Raw genomic sequence first — 21386 nt, 5'->3', positions numbered from 1 at the left:
GAACAGTAACCCACACTGAGAACGAAACTGTCCTGCTCTGTGTGAGCAGCAAAGAATGTCCTCTGGGAGTCAGACTCCTTAAGAAGCGTTATGTGGGCCAAGCTGGAGATGGTCCACAACCTCAAACTCTGGCATTATCTTTCCTCCATCAGTTGAATCCACGCTGCTCAACTATCCTCAATTCCCCTCCCCAAACCCAGACAGCACCACGCAGACAACACTGGGCATCTGTGCCACATCAGTGCTTCAGCTTACGTCACACTGGGACTCAAACCCACCTTCGGCTGAAAACAAAGAGTCCAGGCTCAGAGCTCCACTTACCATTTTGTATTTAAAGGCTCCTTCAAACTTCAGCCCTCGGTGACAGGAGCCTCTGTTGTCAATGACAACAACGACATAGCCCAGGGAGGCCAAAGTGTTCAAACGGAAATACTTGATTCCTTTGAAGCGGTTGTTCACCAGCTGTACCTGGAAGAAGAGCAAGGACACAACCACAGACAAATGGAATCCAGAGGGCACCTCAGATGTTATTTATATTTATCTTCCTTTAAAGGTTTGAGACATTTTTATTACGTGAAGTTGTTAAGATCCCTCCTCTCTGCTACAGGAAGCCTTCTCTGCTTGTGGTCTGCTATGAAATGAACTCTCTCCCTACAGTAGCAAGCCATTCTGGGTCACAGACATGAAGAGCTGAACTGAGGTCCACCACAGCACCAACAGGCAAAAAGCGAGAGAGGCAGCAAGTGACTGCACAACCCAGCCCCAAGCCTGCAGCTCTGCTCTCCACTCTGTTCTCTCCAGAAGCAAATTCTTCACTTCAGTACTTACTCTAGCTGTCTTGGACCACAGCAGGGCACAGCAGAGCTGGGGGAACCAAAGCAGGCCTAAGGGCTCACCTTCCACTCATCAGTGGCAGAAGGATGACTGGACAGCAAGTTCTCCTAAGCACACACTAGTAGCGGTCAGCACTAACAGAGCTTCCCTCACATACCCATAGGGGAAGCAGAAACAAAGAACAGGACCTCCTAAGGAGTACTAGGAGACAGAACAGGGACTATCTGCATTCCCTTTTCTCCCATTTCCAGCTGCGCTGCTTCACATCTGTTCTCAGAAAAGTGGTAGTGCCTTGATCTACCACCTGGAAATCATCAAATAATAGAACACCAGGTTGGAAGTGACCTCAAGGATCATCTGGTCCTACCATTCTTGGCAAAATCACGATCTAGACAAGATAGCCAAGCACCCTGTCCAGCTGAATCTCAGAAGTGTCCAATGCTGGGGAACCCACCGCTTGCCTAGAGAGATTATTCCAGTAGCTGATGACCACTTACAGCACCTTTGGCCAAGCACCTACACACCAAAGTGGCAAAACACTGTACACTACCCTCAGCACGGAGCAGGAACTGCCCACACAGAGTAGCAGAGTAATCCAGGCCAGCCCAGCCCACTGCTCACCAACATGACACACTCACCTGAGGCCCTCCATAAATGAAGAGCACAGTGGGGTACTTTTTCCCAGGCTGCAGATTGTGAGGTTTATACATCATCCCATAGAGTGTAAACCCTGTGGAGCTCTCAAAGGAGAACATTTCTGGGGGAATGTAATCAGGAAGAGGACCTGCCACAGGAGGGAACAGAGAGCCTGGTTTCAAAGTGAATGGACCAGTAGCACAGCTCTGCTTCAGCCTTGCCTCAACACCAATCTTGCTGAAATCCCAGTGGAGCTCTCCCACACTTTCCAGTGGATGTGGCTGGGAACAGGCAGAGAGTGGGAATGCCCCACTCCCCACTAGGGGAGCTTTCTCAGTCCTATCACATTCCTGTCTCTGCTCTCCGGTGAACAGCAGTAACTCCTCTCCCCTGACACAGCCATTACAAGTACCCCATCCCTTCCTAAGCCCACTTAGGACTCACTGCATTAATGCATGGAAAGCATAGGATATGGAATATGCCTTAGGGATGAAGAGATGAAAGGGAACAGAAACACGATGGAAAATAAAAGCCTGAGAGCTGTTTCACAAAGCCTCAAGCAGCACACAGCTTTTTAGAAGTGTACACCTTGCCCCAACAGCACTGCTCATTAGGAGGCACACTGCACAGAGTAAATGAGTGCACTTAAACCCTTCCCAATGTCTACAGTTTCTCCTGGCTCTGGCAGCAGAAATTCCTTCATGACCAGTGCATACCCATTTGTTGCTGGCTTAAAACATCACTCCTATACTTTCAAGAACTTCTCACACATGCATGAGTTTCAGAGATAGGTTTAGTTACACAAAACAATAAATCTCAAACAAGCATCTTCTGGAATATCTGTCATTCAGGTTGTCCTTCTCCAGTTCCTCATTGTTACTGTTACCTGCTGAATCTAAAATGGTTGCCCAGAATTCCTTTGTCCTGTGAGCTGCACCATCTTCAGGTCCTGTCAGTCGGTAAAGTGACACACAGTGGGGGCTCTTCTGATTACTGTACTTGCTGATGAACATGTCACAGTCCTAAGGAAAAAAAAAGAACATTACCTTGAACTCCTCAGTGCAGAGACAGTAGCAAAAATGATCATTTCTTTCTGCATTTAGATCTTTCTGAAGATGCCTTTGGACCAAATTAAAACAGAAAGTCTAAGCACTTATCTTGATAACAGCAGACAGACTCCAAGAAGCTATAGTCCTTAGCAAGACTCGGATATTAACACTCCAAAACCAAAAATACACATGCAAACCCAACAGTCACACACCCTTTTTGTGGGTACAGCACTCCCAGCTGAACAGGCTACCATCCCAGTTGCCTTGGAAGCCCGTCCAATGCTGTCACAGGCTCATCTTCTCTGCTGAAAAGAGCCAGGCTCAAACAGTTACAAACAGTTCATCCAGGCTCCTTTTGCCTGAGACGAGCTGAAGAGCACCTGAACTGTCAGGTGAAATCTGGTTTCCAAAGTGGGTTTATGCACTGTACAACACACAGGAGCACATAACACAGAATCTGCTTTGGTTATATCCAAATCCAGCCTTGTCTGCTGGCTGGTGAAGGACAAGAATGGTGGCAAGCCCCAGCACACCCTGCCCAGCCCTGCTGGATAGGGCCCCACAGGCAGTTACCTGGCTGACACAGCAGGCATGTGAGTAACCTCGTTCTGTCAGCCGCTTCACCTCTCCAGGAGTCTCATAGCTAACAACATACAAGTGATGCTCTAGAGGGGAGTCTTTCGTGCCTTGAAAGTACACCAGCTTTTTGGCTTCATCAACATAGATCTGTCAAAACAGAAACAAACAACACAGCCCTCAATACTGTTTCTCATCAAAGCAATATCTGGTTCTACTGCCTCCAAATCTCCACTGTCCCAGTTCCACACAGCTGAATTTTAGTCCCACAATCTGCAAGGAACAAACCAAATGACTGTTCCTATTGTCCCCACCTCAACCAGGCATTTGCACTTCACATCTTGTTCCTAAGCTCTCTCATGCGGTCCTTTACTCTTCAGAGTCTCCTCTATTGCTTGCTATTGTTTAACTCTGTCCCCCACTCTCTGCTACCTCCTCACTCTTCACACCCTTTCTCTATATTGTATAAACCACTCCAGAAGAAAATCAAGGCAGCAGCTGACTGTAAACTACTGCCATGTCAAATATTCCTCAGCTGTCCCTCCTCTCTGAGCAGAACAGATTCAAGTGTAGGCCAATTTGCATGCCTCATTTTCTAACTGCAATTCTAATGACCATTTAGGAAGGATTTCAAAGACCTTTACAAAATCCAAACAGTCAGAGAGTTCTTCTTGAACTGCAAAGAACTCATTTATCTCAGAGCTAGAGGAGCAGCAGTTTGGTGAGCATTCCCCCCTTCCTTGTGCAGACTCACAGGAATACAAACACTGTGCACTCTGGCTAATACATTTATCCTGATGCCTCCAAGGAGTATGTCTTCATTCCAAAACAGCAGTTGGACACCATCATGACATCTTGCTGCTCGTGGAAAAAGTGGAATTTACTCACTGCTGCCTCACAGTATTTTTGCTCCCTTCCCTTCAAGCCTTGAATTTGGTGGGAAAAACTTATTAAAAGGATCCACACAGGAATATGCAGGGGGGAAAAAAGGCAGCTTATGTTGCCTGTGCTGCTTTCCCACACTGCCAAAATCACAGCCTCTGCTCCAGAATAGCATGACAGGAGTAGAAAAGAAAGAAAGAAAGAACACCAAAAAATCCCAACAAGATGCATGTGCTCAAACAACACCAGGGAGAGGCAGAGTCCACTCTCTTCAGGTAACAGAGCCTCACTAATGTAACTAATGAACTGATCTGTGAGGTCCCAGAGACTGTCTTCCTACAGTGAGTGTTGTTTGCAGAATATCCATGCAGTAAGAGTAGAAACTTACATTGGATCCATGTCTGCCAAGCACTTCCCATTCTCCACTGGTAATTGCTATCTCCTCTTTGATGGGGCACTTGAAGTCACCTGCAAACAACCAACAAACAGATTCAACATTTTCACACTTTACAAAACACATAGTCACAATAATACTTCCTCCTTTTCTTATTAGGCTAGACTGTTGTCCCAAGACTAAATGCAAGAGGGACCTGCCTTTGCAGAAGACCCACACCTCTGCCAGCTCTCCAGAAACAATCTGACTGCTGGTTCTATTTAACTTCCTGTGAAATGCATGTTAAGGAATTCCCAAGATTCAACCTGAGGCTTTCTGGAAAACAAAACACTACCCAAGAAGGAAATTAAGACCACCAGTAAAACAGGTGTATTTTTTTGTGCATGCCTTCAGCAGATACTGAGTTAAATACCACAGCATGAGACTGTAAATTAAATACATGCTGTGGAAAAAACACTCTGGGAGCTCTACAGCCAACTGTATCATGCATCTGAGCAAGAGCAAACTTTTACTGCAGCTAAGAAGCATATAGGCTTTGAATTTTTTTTTTGCTTCAAATGGTTCTTCCCACATTTCAGTTTGCAACAGCTGCTGGTAATTTTCTTCTGCTAACACCTCTGTCTATAAAGCAATACCCTGATTGTTTTTTAGAGCAGAGAGGAATTCTATGAACAGCTGTCATATCCCAGGTTCTGCTGCCAGGCACACAAACTCATTTTAAGGGACTAACATATGAGACCATGCAGACAGGGAGGCCCTCTATGAACCTTCCAGGGGGGCTGGTTTCTTCTCCCTAGTATCAAGTAATAGAATGAGAAGAAATGGCCTCAAATTGTGCCAGGGGAGGTTTAGATTGGATATTAGTGAAAAATTATTTCCTGAAAGAGTGGTCAGGCATTGGAACAGACTTCCCAGGGAGGTGGTGGAGTCACTGTTCCTGGAGGTGTTCAAGAAATGTGTGGACATGGCACTTTGGAACACTGTTTAAAGGCCATGGTGACATTAGGATGATGGCTGGACTTCATTAATCTTAGAAGTTTCTTCCAACCAAAAAAATTCTGTGATTCTCACAGTGTGTTCCAATTGTGCTCTGTCAGCCTCTCTGCTACCAACCTGCTTGCAAAGCCTGACAAGGATGATCTTGATTTTACTCACAAAATCAAGTCCTGAATCAATATGCATCTATTAGGTACATTGGACCCACCAGAGGTAGCCATGTTAGTGCTGCAATGATTAACCTCTGACAAAGGCAGCACACAAACTGCCCCAGCATGGACAAAGAAAAGCCAACTGAGTCCATTTCACTTTTGCAGGCAGCTTGTTTTCCATTCCATTTTGTGAAACTTTTCCCCTAGTCTTTGAAGAAGAGTCAGGGTTAGAATGAAGGTGTGCTGAACCCAGAGTAATTGCATGATTTCAAGAGGAACGACAGCACAGTGAAGTGCTTTCCTGACAACAGCAGGAGTTTCCAGTAAGACAGTAATTCCCGCCACCTGGAAGGACACTTTTTTCCTCACTAGTTGGCAGCAAATGCCCAATTAAAGGAAAAGAACCGTTTCACTTACTTGGAGCAGGGAGGCCTCCACACGACCGTTTATACTTGCTCTCCTTCAGAACTGAGGTGACTTTGTACAGGTGCCGGAATCCTGTCTTACACTCAGAGGCAAAAATGAACTCTATCTCATCTTCATGGGTTTGAGGGAAAACGTGGAAGATATCATGAATCTGTGGAGACAGAGCAGTGGGATCCTTGTTATCAGCAGGACTGAAGTCACATTAGTAAGCTTCTCTTATTGCTTGACACAGACCACACAATTCACACTAGCAAGGTGTGAACCAGTGACGCTCATGAAATAAGGAGTGTCTGCAGACAGTAGCCGCATGTGCGGCACTGGCTCCAAGCTTTTTGTTGCTTTAAGTCTAAATTCTGACCAATGAAGCAAGCCTTCCTGCACCCATTTTTCTAGCTTTAGATATAAACAGTGTGTGAGAGCCACCCAGAGAAGCTGAGCTCAGTGGTTGCCTCTGTCCAGTGCTGTGTAGAAGCCCACAAGTGAAAGGTTATTTAAAGAAAGATGAGCTGACATCATCTTCCCACTCATGAAGATGCCAATTTTGCTTCAAGAGACAATCTTTTGAGGGACTCAAGTGCTTATCTGCCTAGTATGATCTGCCTACCAAATAACACTCCAGCCAGTAAAAAAAAACAGGGAAAGGACAACTGTCAGCACCATCCTGAAACCATGCCCAGTACTGCTAAGGAGATGCTATGGAGAAAACATGGTATCAGAGAGAACACTGGCTGCATAGGCACTGTTCACTGGAAGGATTTGTGCAAATGGTCCTTGCTGAGAGATCAAACTACCTACCAGCCAGTGAATGATGTGCCCAGGCCCTCCTGCACTCTGGCACACCTCAAAGGACATGCCACTTTAGAGACATCAATTTGTACCTGAAGGAATGTGAACAGCACTCATTTTTACAGCACCAGCCTAGCACATCGGTGTCCAGTCTCAAAGCACAGGCCTTAAGGCATATCTCAAGAGTATCAGACACAGATTTATTTCACCAGACCCTATGTAGCTAAGGACAGCTTTTAGTGATTGTTAGCAGATTTTAAGACTAGTTCATCCAACATCATCTAGATACATCTTTGCTTGTTTAAGAACAGTCCATCTGCTGGCACTGCTGGTAGTGAACAACCGGCATCAAGAATCTGGAGGGTGTCAGTGCAGGCAAGGGGCTACCCTGAATGTCAGAGCCCTGGTTCTCCTTCCAGCTGTGTCAGACCACTGTGCAGCCTCAAGCAAAGCAGCTCTGCTTTCACATCACATCTCCATTTTCTTCATACTTGTTCTAACAGCAGGGACCACAGAATATTCACAGAAGTTGCACAATGGGAACATACTCCCAGGCAGTAGAATAACACCAACGTTGCCCAAGTGCCACAATTAGGGTGTTAAACAGGAAACTGTCAGAGAAGGCCCAAATTCCAATTCTTACATTTATCCAGATGTCTGTTGTTTCTTCATAAATAATGAAAGGTGTAATAGAATCTGGTACAGCATCGATAAGTTTCTGTCTTTCCATTGCATCATCTTCTGTGGGAATGAATAATGCAGGAGGAATCAAGACTATCTGAAGTCGAGTTTGGGAGCGATCCAGTAAGATGGACCAGATGCTGTTGAGGAGACAGATATTAGAGAAAATAACAAGCACGCATGAGTATTAGACAGGTCTGAAAATCTCAACAGACACTCATTAGCACTAGGCACTTTGAGGGAGTCAGGACTGTTCAATTTCATATTAAGCACAAAGCCATGTAAAATTTCACCCACACAAATAAATCTCTTCCACAATATAAGAACCTATTTCACTTCATTTCAATATTGCATAAGCGCTGCAGGTTCAAAAGTTTAATTCTATCCTCCCAGATTTGAATTGTGCTTCAGGGGAGAAACAGAAGGGAAACAAAAAAAAATCAAGAGGGAATAATAAAGCAGAAAAAAAAAATTCAATTGAGTTTTCAGGATACTTGTAAAAATGCTAATGTTTCATATCTATATCTGGCAGATAGTAACATTGGCACCTAAATGGGCTGGCAGCAGACCCTGCCATGCTTCTGATGGCTTTGCATGTAGCTCTGGTAATAACCCCACAAAAAGCAAGATAATGTAACAAACATGTCCCTGCATTTCTTCCCCCTTTGGGGTGTGAGGGGGAGAAAACAAAAAAATGTAGAAGTAGAAAGCCATCTTTAGATTCAAGAATGGGAGAAGTGCAACTCTGGAGAAGCCTTTGGTGAGTTAGAAACACTGTACTATATCATCTACAGGGTTAAAAGTGACATGCAAATGTAAGTAGCACTTACAGCAGGTTTTCTGATCAGTAAGTCTGGTCAGCAAGGATGGTGCAGGGCGCTAGCCTAGGGCCTGGGGGACCTGGGCTCAATTCTCTCCTCAACCACAGACTTCCTGTGTGACCATGGCAAGTCATTTAGCCTCTCTGGGCTTCAGTTCCCCATCTGTAAAATGGGGACAATAGCACTGCACTCTCTCTCACAGGGAAGCTGAGAGGACACATACATCACAGGCTGTGAGTGCCCAATCCAAACCAGTAGGGCCAGGTACCAGAGAAAGAGATAAGGAGAACTTGGATTTGGCTTTGGAAAAATTGTGCCCTTTGCAGAAACAAGTTTGTAGCGATGAAAAAACGAAAGCAGGCTTAAGCTTGGCATAGACAAGAGATCACCTTATTCTGCTTCTAAGTGCACTGCCCCCAAACCCTCTAAGCAGAGACAGGATTAACATACGCACTATTTTCCTTCTGGCGTCCACCCAGCTCTAGCAATGTACTCTACTCCTTCGAAGAGGATCTCGAAGGGCTGAACTAGCTCTTTATCCACAACATCTGCAATCTGTTGACAAAGCAGCAATTCAGTGACACTGAGATGAACCCCCACAACCAGTTTTCATGCACGATGAAGGGCATGCATGATGGGCACAGAAGGCTTTTCTGAGCATCTCATGCAACTTACAGTTCAGCCTTTACAACACAGGGGACTCAACCCTGTCTGTAGCACAGCAGGAGAGGTGCAGAGCACTGGGACTTGAGAAATCTAAATGCTGCTCACAAATTCTATCATTCATCTTGGACAAGTCACTTCCACACTCAGTTTTCCATGTAAAGAGGAAGTGATTGGTAGATGTGGAATATCCTGCATGAGAGCCATTTACCAACTTGGTTCTGATTCATGATTCTGCAGTCTGACCCTGCTGGGATTGGGGACAAGCCACAGTGGTACCCAAAAGGTTGTGACAGCTTTCCCTGCCGTTGCTGACTGACATCAGTATCACTATCCCAGCAGATGACTGTTGATGGCTGAAGCAGCTTAAGAATAGAGAGCATCCCACTCGAGTATGGCTGTTAGTGTATCTGTTTGGCAAGGATAATTTCCCAACTGTCTAAAGATCTTGGACTGCATTATGGAAATTTCTGCATCTGTTACAAAATCTCAGGGCAAGAGCAAAGTTCAAGTCTTCCCATATGTTCTTGCTGCTCTAGGGTGATGCATTGTCTTTGGAATTCAATTTTACCAATATCTGCAGCCAATCAAGAGGCTCTAACCATCGATACCTAAAATACTCTGTTTTGCAGCTGAGTTCATAAACCAGTGGTAAGGAAGGAAAGCACAGCCTTGAGAAATGCTGCTGCACACACAGACACCATGTATCTGCATAGAAATGAGCAAGTGTACTGCCTCCAGAGAAGCCATTAAGCTATCACAACCAAGAAAGTCTATTTGTACTTAACTGGAAAATGCATTTTACCAAAGATAGAATCAGGAAAACAAGCAGAACATAGAACTTACTCTGCCTTCTGCATTGATTGTCACTTCAGAGATCTTGAAAGTGACCTTTGGATTTGCTGTACCTATAAAAACAGATGTGAGTGGTCAGGCACCAAGTGTTCACTTCCAAGAGGGCAGGCCTGAACCGTGGGTTATTGTGGTGGTGTTAATACAGAACTGGCAAAAGCAGACAGCAAATTGCTCTTTGATCAGATAGCCTGCTTCTATGGGTGAGAGACAGCAAAGAACCAGGCAGGGAAAAAAAAGAGACTACAATTAAGAGGTGGACTCAGTGTACGCAGTCCTGCAAACCAGATCTGATCAAAAGCCATGCTATCATCACTTGACTGTGGGAGAGAAAGGATGCAGGTACTAGTAGGAAGTAAATGCTCAGGAGCGATGAGGAAAAGAAAGCAAGCTTTGCTTTACTGTTTGGCTGTTATTCTTGAGGTCACGTATAAAAAGTGATCCAATGCTAAGAAGTATCATTAAAAGTGAGAGCAACTCATGCTTAAAAGCCTATTGCCATGAGTAATGTGGTCAAGATAACAAAGCTACATATTTGTGTTGAACATTGAAATTCTGAAATTAACTGTTCACGCAAAGCAGCAGCTCATCCTGCTGTGCCTGCAGTGCCAGCAGCCTGCTCCATAGCAAAAGGGGACTGTAAAGACTACAAAGCTAGCTGATCCACAACAAGTCAAAGGTGGCAAATCCCACATACTCTGAACACTCTCAGTGCTGCTGTGAAAGATTCCTGTTTCATCAACCTGTCCTATACACAAAAACTGATGGACTGAGATGAAACAACTTGCCTTGGGCTACAGTGCTGGCCTGTTTAAGTTCTCACCTTCTCCCTGTGAAGAATTTTCTCCATTACCTCAAGCTTTGCCCTTGTAACAACTCACAGGAAAGAGACATTGTCCTTCAGCTCAGAATGAAAATGGAAGGTCAGAGATAAAAACCTAGATTATTTTTAAAAGGGATTTGGTTGCATCATTTTCCTAAACTGCTGAAATGTAGCAGTGAACAGAGATATGAAAAAATACCCACAGAAATCTGGGTGTCCAAAACTACCAAAAACCTACAAGGACTCCTTTCATCCTCCTTGAAACAAGACAAAAATCAGGATCATAAGCAGAAAACTTTCTCCAGTGGATTGGAGAATTTGCAAGATCTGAACAAATTCTGTAGCTTGGGAAGGTCAGCCAAAAAGAATACATTTCTCAAAAAAAAGTGTATTTCAGGAGTGAGGAAAGAGAGTGAAACAGTGTTATCTATGAGCAACATGTTCTGTTTTAACAGCAGAGAAATCCCAGAAGAACAAGGGTCAAACTGTTCAAACTTGCTTCATACACCTGACAGTGAATGAGCCCCCAGTTGGAGCCCCACTTCCCTCCTTCTGATGGTACTGCAGTTAGTATGTGTCACGCCTGCCCTCGCCCCTTTAATCCTGAAGCCTCCAGATCATTTACTGCTTGAAAACATGACAACAGGAGGTTTTCCTGGTCGGCTGTAAGCATGCTGAGTTTGCTGTTCAAAGTCCAAGAGGAATTGTGAAGAACAGAGTCCTTCAGAACTTGAACTACCAAGGCACTGCCAGCAGCTAAACAGAAACCCTCCTGAAAAATCAAAAGGCCATAAATCTGCAGCTATTCCCTTAGAGACAGAGGGCTGCAACGAAAATCAGCTCCTCAGCAGCTCAGATATGCCAGTATCTGAGACAGCAACTCCAAAATAGCGACAATCAGATAGAGTTTCTGCCAGCTCCTGAGACACCCAGACTCCAGAGCTCTTAGTAACCACATAACTGGAATATCAGCACAGCCACCAGTGACTCATCTGATTTCCACAACAGCACTTTCCCCAAACATTCCCATCACCTGGACACCAGTTCAAAATTACTCAACAACTCTCCAACAAGCCCCTGCTCCAGGCTAGGAGAGTCACTGCTGTCAGGGCATGTGGAATACAAGATGTCTTTCCCAGAAACAGAGAGAAATGGTATCAGGGTCTTACCAGTTTTGGGGTATCGGAAGGAATCTGTCCTCCTTGTCTCCAGCATGGGTGATGTGACATGGATAATTTCCACCTCTGATTCATCATTTTCTTCATAAAGAATTCGAAGAACTTTACCCCCATTCAGTGCTGCAAATGAATGAACATTTCCTGGTCAGAACAGATCTCATTACCAGGCATTGATATCCTCCCAGGAGCACAAGCAGGTTGGAAAGATGATGAAAAATCTAACAAAATGATTCACGTTCCATTAAGCAAAACACTCTGAGAGTCTTACAACTCCTACCACTGTTGAGAGAAGGGAAGTCTCTTCCCCCATTAACACGTGCTCACATGGCCACAGTTAACATGCCTACAGCTGCCAAGAACTCCAGAGTTGCTATGAGTATAAAGACAAGCAACAGAAAAGAACACCTTTGCACTGGGCAGCACAGCAAGGCATACACACTGATGGATCCACACACTTACTTGGCTGTGCCGTTGGGCTCCACCAGTAGCCTGTGTATCTGTCAAACTCCTCCTGCAGCACAAAAGTAGCCACGCCAGCACATTTTGGATCCTCCTCAACATTGGCCAGTTCTAAAAAAAGACACAAAAGAAAACAGTTAGTAATGCACTGCAGAATCAGAGTGGTTCTGCATTACCCCAAGCATGACCCAACTTCACCCCTCCAGGAACAATTACGTGATAATAAATCTGATTTCTCAGCAGGTTTGCCTTCTGCTTCCACTCTGCTGTTGATTTATTTAGGGAGGATCTAACCCTCTCATGACACTGCAGCTCCTTTTAGGAAAGGAAAGCCATCCTCCCTCCTTACTCCTACCCAACTAGTCTCTCAAGTCTCTATGTACTAGTGAAGCTCTGCCTGAGCTCACTGAATTGCAACCAGAACTTTTATGAAATCAAAGAAAAACAAACCCAAACAAAACCCAACAAATCTTTCTGAACAACTGAAAGTATTGGAAAAAAAAATAAAATGAAGCATCAGCATTTCCTTCACTGTAAAACCCCAAAGTGAAAGACTTACATAACACCTCAGCACAATGACATATCCATAGGGTTTCAGTATTTTTCCTGTTACCCTGGAGGTAACTTAGCAGCGCTCCATAAATAATTATCATTTGAGAAGGAGTCATTGCTACAGCTTATTTTTAAAGTACTTACATAATATTTTAATATTTCACATTTAAATAAGCTAAAGCATTATTACAAAGTGTCAAAAATTTTGATTTAACCAACATTTCAATTATGTCATTTAAATACAAACCATAATTGATTTTTTTTAAGTGTTTTGGCCAAAATGTCCCATTTTCCTTCCTTCAGGTTACATATCAAAGATGGAGCTGAGAGAAGTGAGCACCTAAATTACTATGAGGGGCCAGCAGTAGCCACAGTGCTATTCAGAAACTGCCTATATTGTTTCTGAAAGGCCCTGCAGCCTGCTTTCACTGACAGAAACTTTCCTCCAGCTCTATTCCACCCACAGCACCTCCACAGAAAAAAGGCTGCTCCAGTAAAGAGGAATGTGCTGTGCTTCAGAAGAGTCCTTTCATATGTATTCAACAAATAACTCATTCTGCCAGAGTCACAGGGCAGGGAAAAGAACCATCCCACAATCTCTGCACTGGAGGAACCATGCAGAATGTGACAAAGGGGGTGGAATGAAGTGGCCATTTCCCCAGATTTCAGAAGAACCCCAGGTGCCACTGCTTAATTCAGTCTAGCAAGAATAAGTACAGAGGAGGTGAAGTGATTTAACTCAGGATGTGTTACCATTGTGCACAAATGTCAGCCTCCTTTCTTCTCTAGTTTCTATATTAGATATCCAGATGTCATTGCTATGGATAAATGCAATCCAATTTGGATCAGCTGGACAAAGCTTGGGATCCATCCGGATATTTGGGCAACTGGTCTCTACCAAAATGGGTCTTAAAGGCTGTTGCTGTTTGAAAGGAAAAAAAGGTACAGTAAAAAACACAGACACTTGTAGAAACTAACCTGGATTATCATCAGAAGGTCTCCAAGAGCACAATAGTAAGGACACTGACTCAAATACACTGGTTTACAACAGAGGGATCTCCTCATTTTAAACACAGAAAGATACTGTACAGGTATTTTACACAGCAAGTTGTGCTTCTCACATGGTTGCACAGCTCTCACCAGGACCTCTTTCTGTGCTGAGGATTAGCCATAGATCAGAAGGCAGCTTGCCTAGAGAAGCCTGGCACACTCTTACAAAAAACACCCTAAAAAGAGGCTGGCAGAACACACAATCCTGTCCTCCAAAAACAACTCAGGGTACAGTAAATTCCCTCTGACAACAGGGTTGGGCAGACATTATGCTTTCGTTGTTATAATAACAAAAATTCTTTCAGCTTTGATGTCCAGCTTCAGTTCCAGCAGAATAAAGTTTGCTTGTTCTGCAAGTTATACAGCCAAATCTTGCAATGCATACAGCAGTGACTGCTGAATGGTGACCTCTAAACCACAGCTGGGCAACAAAACCATGGAATGATGGGGATTGGAAGTGACCTCTGGAGATCTTTTAGTCCAACCCCACTGCTAAAGCATGATCACCCACAGCAGGTTGGCCAGGACCACAATGTCCAGGCAGGTTTGGAATCACTCCAGAGAAAAGACTCCAAAACCTCTTTGAGCAGCCTGTTTCATGGTCTGTCAGCCTCAAAGTAAAGAAGTTACTCCTCAAGTTCAAGTGAAAAGCTGTTTCTGATGTGACTTCTGACTACATGAAAGAGTAGAGAGCTCCCCAGCCTTTGTGCTGCTTTTATTGGCACTGCTACTCATGAAAAAAATCAACAAAATCTGATCTCCTGCCTTGCTGCCATGGCTCCTATCACTTCTTGTAATTCTCTATCTCCACATTAGTTTCTGTGGCCACAAAAATGCAACCCTCTGGAGGACTTCTCCATGTTTCGAGGGTTATCAAGGCTACTTGCAGTGCTAATGCAGCACTAACTGATGATCACACTTTCACTGCAAGTTTCTCGCCAGAGGAAGCGAACAGGAGAGATGAGTAAACTCACAGTGAATCCATGAGGGCCTCCATCTTTGACGTGGTAAATTCCACTTCCAGCCTGAAAGAGAAAGGTGCCACTTTCTCGGTGGTAATCGTAAGAGGCGATTCCAATGGTGCCAATTCGCTTCCTCTCCCGCAGCAGCTCCTCTTCACGGGAGTACATCCCATAGTCCAGGATGGCCTGAAGAGAGGCAGAGAAGCACAGTCAACATCCCTGCCATGTCTTACTATGCTGGCAGCACATCTCTGCATCCAAACTTCCAGGAGCAGATGGCTATGCAGACATCCTCCTCCTCCAGAATCCCACTGGCAGCCAGAAGCTTGCTACTGCTTCTGCCTCTGCCATCAGCACTTGTAGGTGCAGGTCATGACCAGATCCTACACAACTGTAAACCTGAGAGCCACTTCTGCCACTTCTCCTATAGCATGACCAGTATTAGTCCAGTATTCACCGGTGAAGAAGGACCACACTGAAGGTCTGTTCTTTATACAATAAGCAAGAGAGTCTTTGATGACTTTTGCAAAGATACACAGTGACTGGTCTGGTGGGAGGAGAGCACAGCAGGGATTTTATGTCTGGATGACAGCCTGAGGAAATAACATGGGAACAAACACACCTAGTTTCAGGGAGTTTGTCCCACCTCCTCCAAGCTGCTGTGGTGCATGAGGTGCAACTGGTGCACGCTTGCTATGCAGAGGTCAAAACAGGACATGCATCCCAATGAGTGGGAAAGGGATTCTCTGCTCCAGCATGAGTCATGGAGTCATTGACTGATCCTCGAGGGACTCATCACTTCTCCCTGCAAGACAGGGAGAAGTGATTGCTGGAGCCCACAGGCTCCTTCAGCAAGCTTCACGAGCTCACAGCAGAGAACTTGATGCTAATTAGTACTTGCAGTCTCTGCCGGCAAAGGAGGAATCATCTAGCACACAGTTTTTATGATGCATAAAGGCTGTAACTCCAAACACTGATGAGAAAGCTGTACTTGTTTTTGAGATGACTGCAGAGTGAGCTGGGTACAAAGAGAACCTTAACCTCGACATTCTAACAATGGTTTGTTGGTACAACCCCAAAGCTTGTGTACCTGCACCACCAAGAAACCAGGACCCACCGGAAAAAGATCCAAAAGAGGCTTCCAGGAAAGCAACAGGACGGCAGCTTTGTTTATGGTTTTGGGAATTTCAGAGTAGAAGAGCGTGTTCTCCCTGTTCTCCCCAGACATTGCTGTTGTGGAAGTGAGAAGGAAAAAGAAAAAGTATATTAGCTTTCCAAATGTCTCAAAAGATACCCACGAAGTTTTGCTTCCTACCAGAGAAAGTACTGAGAGTCTCTGCACTGCAGCCTCACACTGGGAATTCTCTGCCTCACAGAAATGCAAGTTATGGAGAAGGCAGAGAAGAAGGAACCACAGGCAGGTTTACCCCACACAACCCAGAGCAGATCTGTGTCTTCTTTAAGTCTGGGGGCCCCTTCATTTAGCAAGCTTTTAAAATCAATGCTAATTCCCCTGGCTGGAATACAGCACGATACAGCTCATGTTTCAAAGACAATGCATCCTGGGGAAGGTTTGAACATCCCTTTTCTGCTCCTCTCCCTCAGTGCTATTCAGAGGTCTGAAAGCTCCTGCCAACACAAACCAGGACCAGTCCAGAAGGAGGCAAATGTGCCTTGGGATAGGTCAAGTCTGAATCACGGCTCAGAAAGTGGCATATTGGAAACCAGAGCTCATCTCAGATGAGGTTAGCCTTAACCCATCCCCAACACACTTGAACTCAGGATCATTTAAGGATTATGACCCCCATCTTCTGACAAGGGAAAAAAGAGACAGATCAGCAGCTTTCTGACAATGTCACTGCATAGCACATGCAAAGACTCTGAATCACAAATCACATCTTAAGCAACCAGCCTAAGCAACAAGCAATGGGGCAGGAACACAGTTCTGTCTCCCAGGCCTTTGCTCTGGACATTATTTCTCCCACTAACACTGCTCTTCACAGGTTTATGTTCAGCTGCTGCAGCTTTTGGCAGAAGTGTTGCTCTATCACAAGGCCTGCTCCAAAAAGTCACCCAGAAGATTGCTCACAGTCTGACTTATAAGGCAAAATCACTTCAAGCACAGCTGCAACTCAGAAGTGTGGATCTATCAAGAAAGCACTAGTTAGTGAAACAACACAGGAGTGAGGCACTGAGGCCAAGAACAATAAACTACATTAAGTTTCTCATTATCAAGATCAAAAACGTTGAGAAAAACATTTAGTCTTTAAGCTGTCTCTGCCCTACACTGACATTTATTCCCTTCAGAATCTCTGGAAAAACCTCAGTAGCCACGACACAAAGGACTCTCTTAATCACATTTATAATCTCTGTTTTGGAAGGAAATTCTGAAAGAGAAAAAACTTCTACACACTATAAATAAGAGAAAGGAGAACAAACTGACACAGCTTTTGACAGGAGATATTGTACTTGGGGTGAGAGAAAACAGGCTCAAGACACTTAACCCCTCCTTCCAGCTAGGGAACATGCCCTAAAGGTCACTTCCCAGTTGTTTTCCAACTTCAACAGGTCCAATAGGTCATCTCCAACTACATCATTTCTGTGGGAGATTACACCACAAGTTTTAATAAGGCATTAAGATCACAGTCATGACATCTGATCAGTCAGTCTGGCCTGAAATCCATTCTGATTTAGCTGCCAGAAACACCCAGCTCTCAAGACCAGGCAAACCCAAACAGCCTTGGCAGGGATCATTCAGTCAAGATGCAGGCTGTCACAGTAAGCTTACCCAGATAGTAAATCCTGTCAGAATGAGGTCCTTCAGGATCATTTTTCTTCACAAAGGTGAAGTCATGAGGGGCTTTTGCCATCATGTACCCATGGTACTTCCGTGTATCTGTGAGCAGTTTCCGAAGCTGGCTCCAGGAATGCCTTTCTACGTAGAAAGGTTCCAGTTTTGGCTGCTCCTCTCTCTGGACCTGCTCCTCACGGCCTGCTGTTTCAAAGATTTCAAGGCCCGGCTGTTCAGTTTCCATGGCTGCTGCCATGTTGCATGTTTCTGGAGGAACAGAATAGCAGAGGTTCAGCACTGCCTCTCAGCAGCCCACTTCATGCTTGCAAAACACATCACAGCAAGGGCACTACAAGAAAATCACCAGTTCATGGGGAACCAGCAAAATGAAGAGGAACAGGAAAGAGATTTCTGCTTTGGAAAACAGGCTGCCATCACTCAGCCTTTCAGAGAAGGACTGAGAACTTCACAGAGCCACACAGATGTATTATTGTTTGCCTTTCCCACACCCACACATACCAAGCACTTTTTTCAGTTCATGAAGTGGATAAATTTTTCTCTGCTATCTGCTTCTTCCTCCTCGTGACTGCTCAAGTATCATCTCAATACTCTGATAGCAGAATGAGGGACAATTAGGACTGCAGCAAGATCTGGGACATCAGATGTTTCTTACAAGAAACAATGCTAGCAGTTGATTTGGGACCACCAGGCCATACACAAGGGGCCTAGGCAACTGCCTTAATCCTATTATTTTCCTACAAGTTCATGGATTTGCTTATGTCTCCTTTCAGACAAAGCTCAGAAAGGACTGTGACCACTGTTATATGATCTCAAGGATATAGTTACTGTATGGATTAAACCTTTCCACAAAAGCCAGGTGATAGCAGAAGAAAGATGAGGGAAGCATTTTTCAAATAGATTTATCTACAGTATAGGTCTCATCTGCTGGAAGAGTCTGCTAATTCAGCAGATATCTCTCCTGCACTCAGCTGTGCTTCACAAAGTATACCTTGAGTTGGAATTAAAAGCCTAGATATATAGTAACAGGAAAACAAGTTCTTCCACTCTAAATCCCAGATCAGAGGGCAGCTGCAAAAGGATCCGAGCTATAAACTCCCACCACATAGTTTGTTACTGAAGAGACCAAGGTGTGAGAATTGGCAACCCTCAAAAGAAGGGGTTTTTCTATATATAGAATGGAAAGACTGCACAACTGTTCTGCACACTGCTAGAGCAGATCTGGGTGGCATGAGCCTGCCAAAACCAGTGATCCAGACTAAATAAAGCATTCTATTGAGCTAACACACTACAGGGCCACCAGATCTCACAGAATGGGTTTGGGCAGCACAGCTGCCTGAGCCGAAGTTCCCTGATGGACTGGCTCTCCTGCTGCTCTCCACAGCAGCTTAGATATCGTGTCGCAGATGAGTGGAAAAGAGACAATCTACACTTTGGACCAAACCCATTTAAGCACAAACTGCTAAAAGTGAAGCAGGGCAACTCTGGATTAAAAGTATGGTTCCAGCTTTGACACCACAAACATTAACATACACAGGTCTTCCTTTTGTTCAAGCTATACAAAAACATGGCATATGTTAAGCAGTCCCATAAAACTGGGAGTCCAAACCCATACACAGAACAGTGCTCTGCTCTGCATGAGAAACTAAGAATGAGACATCAAACCTGAATCAATCTAATCTCATCTAATTTGCAGAATTCCAACAAAGAAAAACAAATCTCTTTTTCTCCACCTACATCCAGATGCTGATGGAATGTCTTAACCCGACCTACTTCTCACTCTCCTCCCAATAAAAGAAATAAAACACCAATTGCAGTAGACTTTAAGGAGCAAACTAGAGAACTGCCACATGGCAAAGTGATGTCAGTCCAAGTGACGTGAGGATCTGCCTCCCAGGAGACCACTGCGGGACCTCTACCGCAGCCACTTTCTGCCACATTAAGCGTTTTATTTGCACCTCCCTTCAGCCAACAAAGAGAGATAGCCGCATCCTACACACCCTCTATGGGGACCCACCAGCACAATACCACAGGACGTCTCGTATCGGCAGGGTACGCCTGATGGGCAGGTCGAACCTGAGTGGGGTGAACAGCCACAGTGGCTGCCCTGCCAGCCGAGGTCGCAAGAGGCGAGCAGACCCCAGGAGGGACCCTCCCCTCCCAGGGACAGAGGGCAGGCCTGGCCGGGGGCGGAAAGACAGGCCGCCCCGGGGCAAGCCCTCTCCTCCTCCCACCCCACGGGGTACCAGCAGCTCCCTCCAGGACGGACGTGGCGGCGGCCTTGCTCTTGGAAGGCCACCTCCCCCGAGAAACGCGGGCCCCAGGGAGGCGCTCACCCTCCCCGCCGGTACTCACGGCGCTCTGCGGCGGCGATGCTGCCGAGCCGCCCCGCCGGGCCGCTTCCGCTTCCGCCAGGAGGGGTCGCCGGGCCGCGCCAGCCGGGGCGGCGCCCCCTGCAGGAGGGGAGGAGGAGGCGGCGTCAGCATGGCCGAACGCCGAGAGGGACAGGCGAAGGTGCCGCCTGCCGGCCAGGAGGACCAGGCCGCGGCGAGCTGAGAAGGGGGATGTACACTGCCAACCCTGCACGGGCACCTCCGGCACCCACACGCAGCTACCCAATGCGAGGGAGGGTGGGTGGGTGAGGTCATGCAAACCCCTGCGCCAGGATACTTCGGTTTCAGAAATCTGCTTGTTTTTCCCAATAAAAAAGCTACTATTTCCACACCGACATTTCTGCACACACATTCAGCCTGCTGTTCACACAAGCTCCAGCACAGTACCCCCCAAGCCAGACCTTTCACAGAATCACAGAGTCTTTTAGGGTGTTACCCCACCACTGCCAGGACGCCATCAAACCATCATGTCCCTTAGCACCACATTTACATGGCTTTTACATCTCTCCAGGGATGGGAACTCCACTACCGCACCGGGCAGCCTGGTTTAGTGCTTCACAAACTCTTTGGAGACTAAGTTGTTCCTTTTGTCCAACCTAAACCTCCACTGGTGCAACCTGAGACCATACTCTCTTGTGCTTTCGCTTGTAACTAGGGAGAAGAGCCCAACCTCCACCAAGCTCAAATCTTCTTTAAGGGAGTTGTGGAGAGCCAGAAGGTCTCCTCTCATCCTCATTTTCTCCAGACAAAACAACTCCAGTTTCATAGAATCACAGAATGGTTTAGGTTGGAAGTGACCTCAAAGATCATCCGGTTCCAACCCCCTGCCATAGGCAGGGACACCTCCCACTAGAACGGTGGTGCTCGGCTGGTCCTCATGAGATTTGTGCTCTAGTATTGTTGCTCATCTTTGGACATGCTCCAGCACAGGATCACAGGATGTCAGGGGCTGGAAGGGACCCAAAGAGATCATCGAGTCCAATCGCCCTGCCAGAGCAGGACCATACAATCTAGCTCAAGGCACACAGGAACACATCCAGACAGGCCCTGAAAGTCTACAGAGAAGGAGACTCCACAGCCTCTCTGGGGACCTTTTCCAGTGCTCTGTGACCCTTACAGTAAAGAAGTTCCCCCTTGTGTTGAGGTGGAACCTTCTGTGCTGCAGCTTACATCCATTGCTCCTTGTCCTATCCCAGGGAGCAAGTGACCAGAGCCTGTTCCCCCCCGCTCCTGACCCCCAGCCCTCAGATATTTATAGATATTTATTAAATTTCCTCTCAGTCTTCTCTTCTCCAGACTAAAGAGTCCCAGGTTCCTCAGCCTCTCCTCATCAGGCAGTGCTCCAGTCCCCTAATCATCCTTGTGACCCTCTGCTGGACCCTCTCCATCAGATCCCTGTCCCTCCTACACTC

At 45.7% G+C, this 21386-nt stretch overlaps 1 protein-coding gene across 3 annotated transcripts in view; it reads right to left on the bottom strand.

Moving 5' to 3' along the window:
• Positions 1–19996, bottom strand: part of DPP8 (dipeptidyl peptidase 8) — a 29769-nt gene extending 9773 nt beyond the window's left edge. Inside the window, exons 1-16 of one of the 3 annotated variants that reach the window (XM_064157949.1) lie at positions 19937–19996; positions 17561–17830; positions 15890–16002; positions 14785–14958; positions 13514–13682; positions 12209–12319; positions 11741–11869; positions 9743–9804; positions 8688–8788; positions 7375–7552; positions 5937–6096; positions 4366–4445; positions 3093–3245; positions 2357–2492; positions 1473–1618; positions 322–468 (exon numbers count right to left, since the gene is read on the bottom strand). In XM_064157949.1, the coding sequence (XP_064014019.1) occupies positions 322–468; positions 1473–1618; positions 2357–2492; positions 3093–3245; positions 4366–4445; positions 5937–6096; positions 7375–7552; positions 8688–8788; positions 9743–9804; positions 11741–11869; positions 12209–12319; positions 13514–13682; positions 14785–14958; positions 15890–16002; positions 17561–17819 (2118 nt within the window). In that variant the 5' untranslated portion in view covers positions 17820–17830; positions 19937–19996. Of the gene's footprint in view, positions 1–321; positions 469–1472; positions 1619–2356; positions 2493–3092; positions 3246–4365; positions 4446–5936; positions 6097–7374; positions 7553–8687; positions 8789–9742; positions 9805–11740; positions 11870–12208; positions 12320–13513; positions 13683–14784; positions 14959–15889; positions 16003–17560; positions 17831–19598; positions 19680–19917 lie in introns of those variants that run through there. The other 2 variants (XM_064157950.1, XM_064157951.1) reach the window with 2 other exon arrangements.
• Between the last annotated feature and the right edge of the window lie 1390 nt (positions 19997–21386).

Source organism: Pogoniulus pusillus, chromosome 17 (assembly GCF_015220805.1).
Source record: "Pogoniulus pusillus isolate bPogPus1 chromosome 17, bPogPus1.pri, whole genome shotgun sequence".
In the NCBI taxonomy this organism is placed as follows: domain Eukaryota; kingdom Metazoa; phylum Chordata; class Aves; order Piciformes; family Lybiidae; genus Pogoniulus; species Pogoniulus pusillus.
Note: the sequence above shows the minus strand (reverse complement) of the source record. Positions and strands in the feature narration are given on the sequence as shown.